Here is a 1,502-nt window from a genome sequence, read left to right on the forward strand (position 1 = left end):
AGAAAGAAAGCTAGTCCTAATTACAGACTAAAAGGACTAACCTTTAGATACCTTCTCTATACGAAACAAAGTCAATTAACTATTTGTATTAAAACTGCAAGTAGAAAAACCGGTTTTAGCATCTATAGCTAGAACTAAAGGAAAACAAAATATTCTCCTTATGACTACGGAAGAGTATAATGCAGATTTCCTAGTTAAATATAAGGAAATCTGGCATAACTGCTTTACCTTTTAAAGAGAACAAAAACTAGAACNATNGGTTTAAATTATAGCCNATGGGGTTCCTACCCTACCTTTCTTAGGAGAAGGAGGCTCTAAGCTTCTAAAAGAAGAAATTAAGACTTTTAATCCTATAAGGATATAAGGACTACCTAGATGGATCTTATCTAGTGTAAAAAGACACGATCTACAGACCAGATTTAGCTCTATAGTTTTTACCATAAAGAATGAAGAAAAAAGACAAGAAATCCTTAAGTAAAAAGAGATATTAATTGCAGGTACAGCTACTAAGGTAGTAAAATACCTCGAAGTCTCTCCTACTACGNAGTGTAATAGCTGCCAAAAATTTGGCTATATAGGAGACAGATGCTCTACTAGGGCCTATAGATATTGTGCGGCTGCACATCTATCTAAAGACCACTGCTGTCCTACCTGCTTACTAAGCGGCAGGCCTTGCAAGTATACTACCCCTCTTTGCATTAATTGTAAAGAAAAACACTTTGCTAATAGTAGAGACTGNAAGAATCTTAGAGCAGCTAAANTAGTANATAGTACTAGCGTAGAAGACTCTATGGAAGAATAAAATTAATAGAAGTCTAGAAGGAGGTAACTCCTACTAGGCTTTTAGGTTAAAAGACAGTAGAGAGCAAAAGGACAGAAATAAATTGCAAAAGGACAGGGATAGGGGTTAGGATTTCTTACAGTTTTTTCTTACCATCTTCTTATTCCCTAGTAGTTGTAGTATCTTAGTATTTTTACTAGGAAACTATAAACTCCTAATTTAGGGGTTTATAAACTACTAGGATATAGCTACTAGTATATATTAAGCTGCCCCAAAAAGGATTTATGTATATAGAACTATAGCGCCATAGCCCAGAGGCTGCATGCGTAGTATTGTACGTAGTATAATACAATGGATTAAAAAAAAAAGGTCCTTAAGCTTACCTTATCTTGTTTTAAGAATCTTAATTATCTCGCATCTTATCTTAAGAATCTTAAGCCTTTAGCCTTTTGCCTTTATTAAGTGCCAAAGTAGTTCACTATCCTACTTCTCTTACGTCTTATAAAGCGATAGATATTATATCTAGTAGGGTTTTAATCCTAACTAATGTTCCCTATTCTGTAGTAGAATTATCCTCTACCTCTAGTATAACATCTTTAAGGTCTACTCGTTCCTAGTAAACGGCCCTTATTGCCTTATTGTTATAAAATGTTTCGCCTATATTAAATTCATTGTCCTTAATATCCGATCTATAAACTAGTTCGTTAGTTCCTCTATATCC

The 1,502-nt window shown here is 34.2% G+C and overlaps 1 protein-coding gene across 1 annotated transcript; it reads left to right on the forward strand.

The window, feature by feature from the left end:
• Nucleotides 1-478: 478 nt before the first annotated feature.
• On the forward strand, nt 479-900 carry K441DRAFT_742874 (uncharacterized protein; the record flags this gene model as incomplete). Its single annotated transcript, XM_067654396.1, has 1 exon — nt 479-900. A coding segment is annotated over one exon (324 nt), but the record flags the coding sequence as incomplete, so codon positions are not given.
• Nucleotides 901-1,502: the final 602 nt, after the last annotated feature.

This window comes from Cenococcum geophilum (assembly GCF_001692895.1).
Source record: "Cenococcum geophilum 1.58 unplaced genomic scaffold K441scaffold_9, whole genome shotgun sequence".
Taxonomy (NCBI): Eukaryota; Fungi; Ascomycota; class Dothideomycetes; order Gloniales; family Gloniaceae; genus Cenococcum; species Cenococcum geophilum.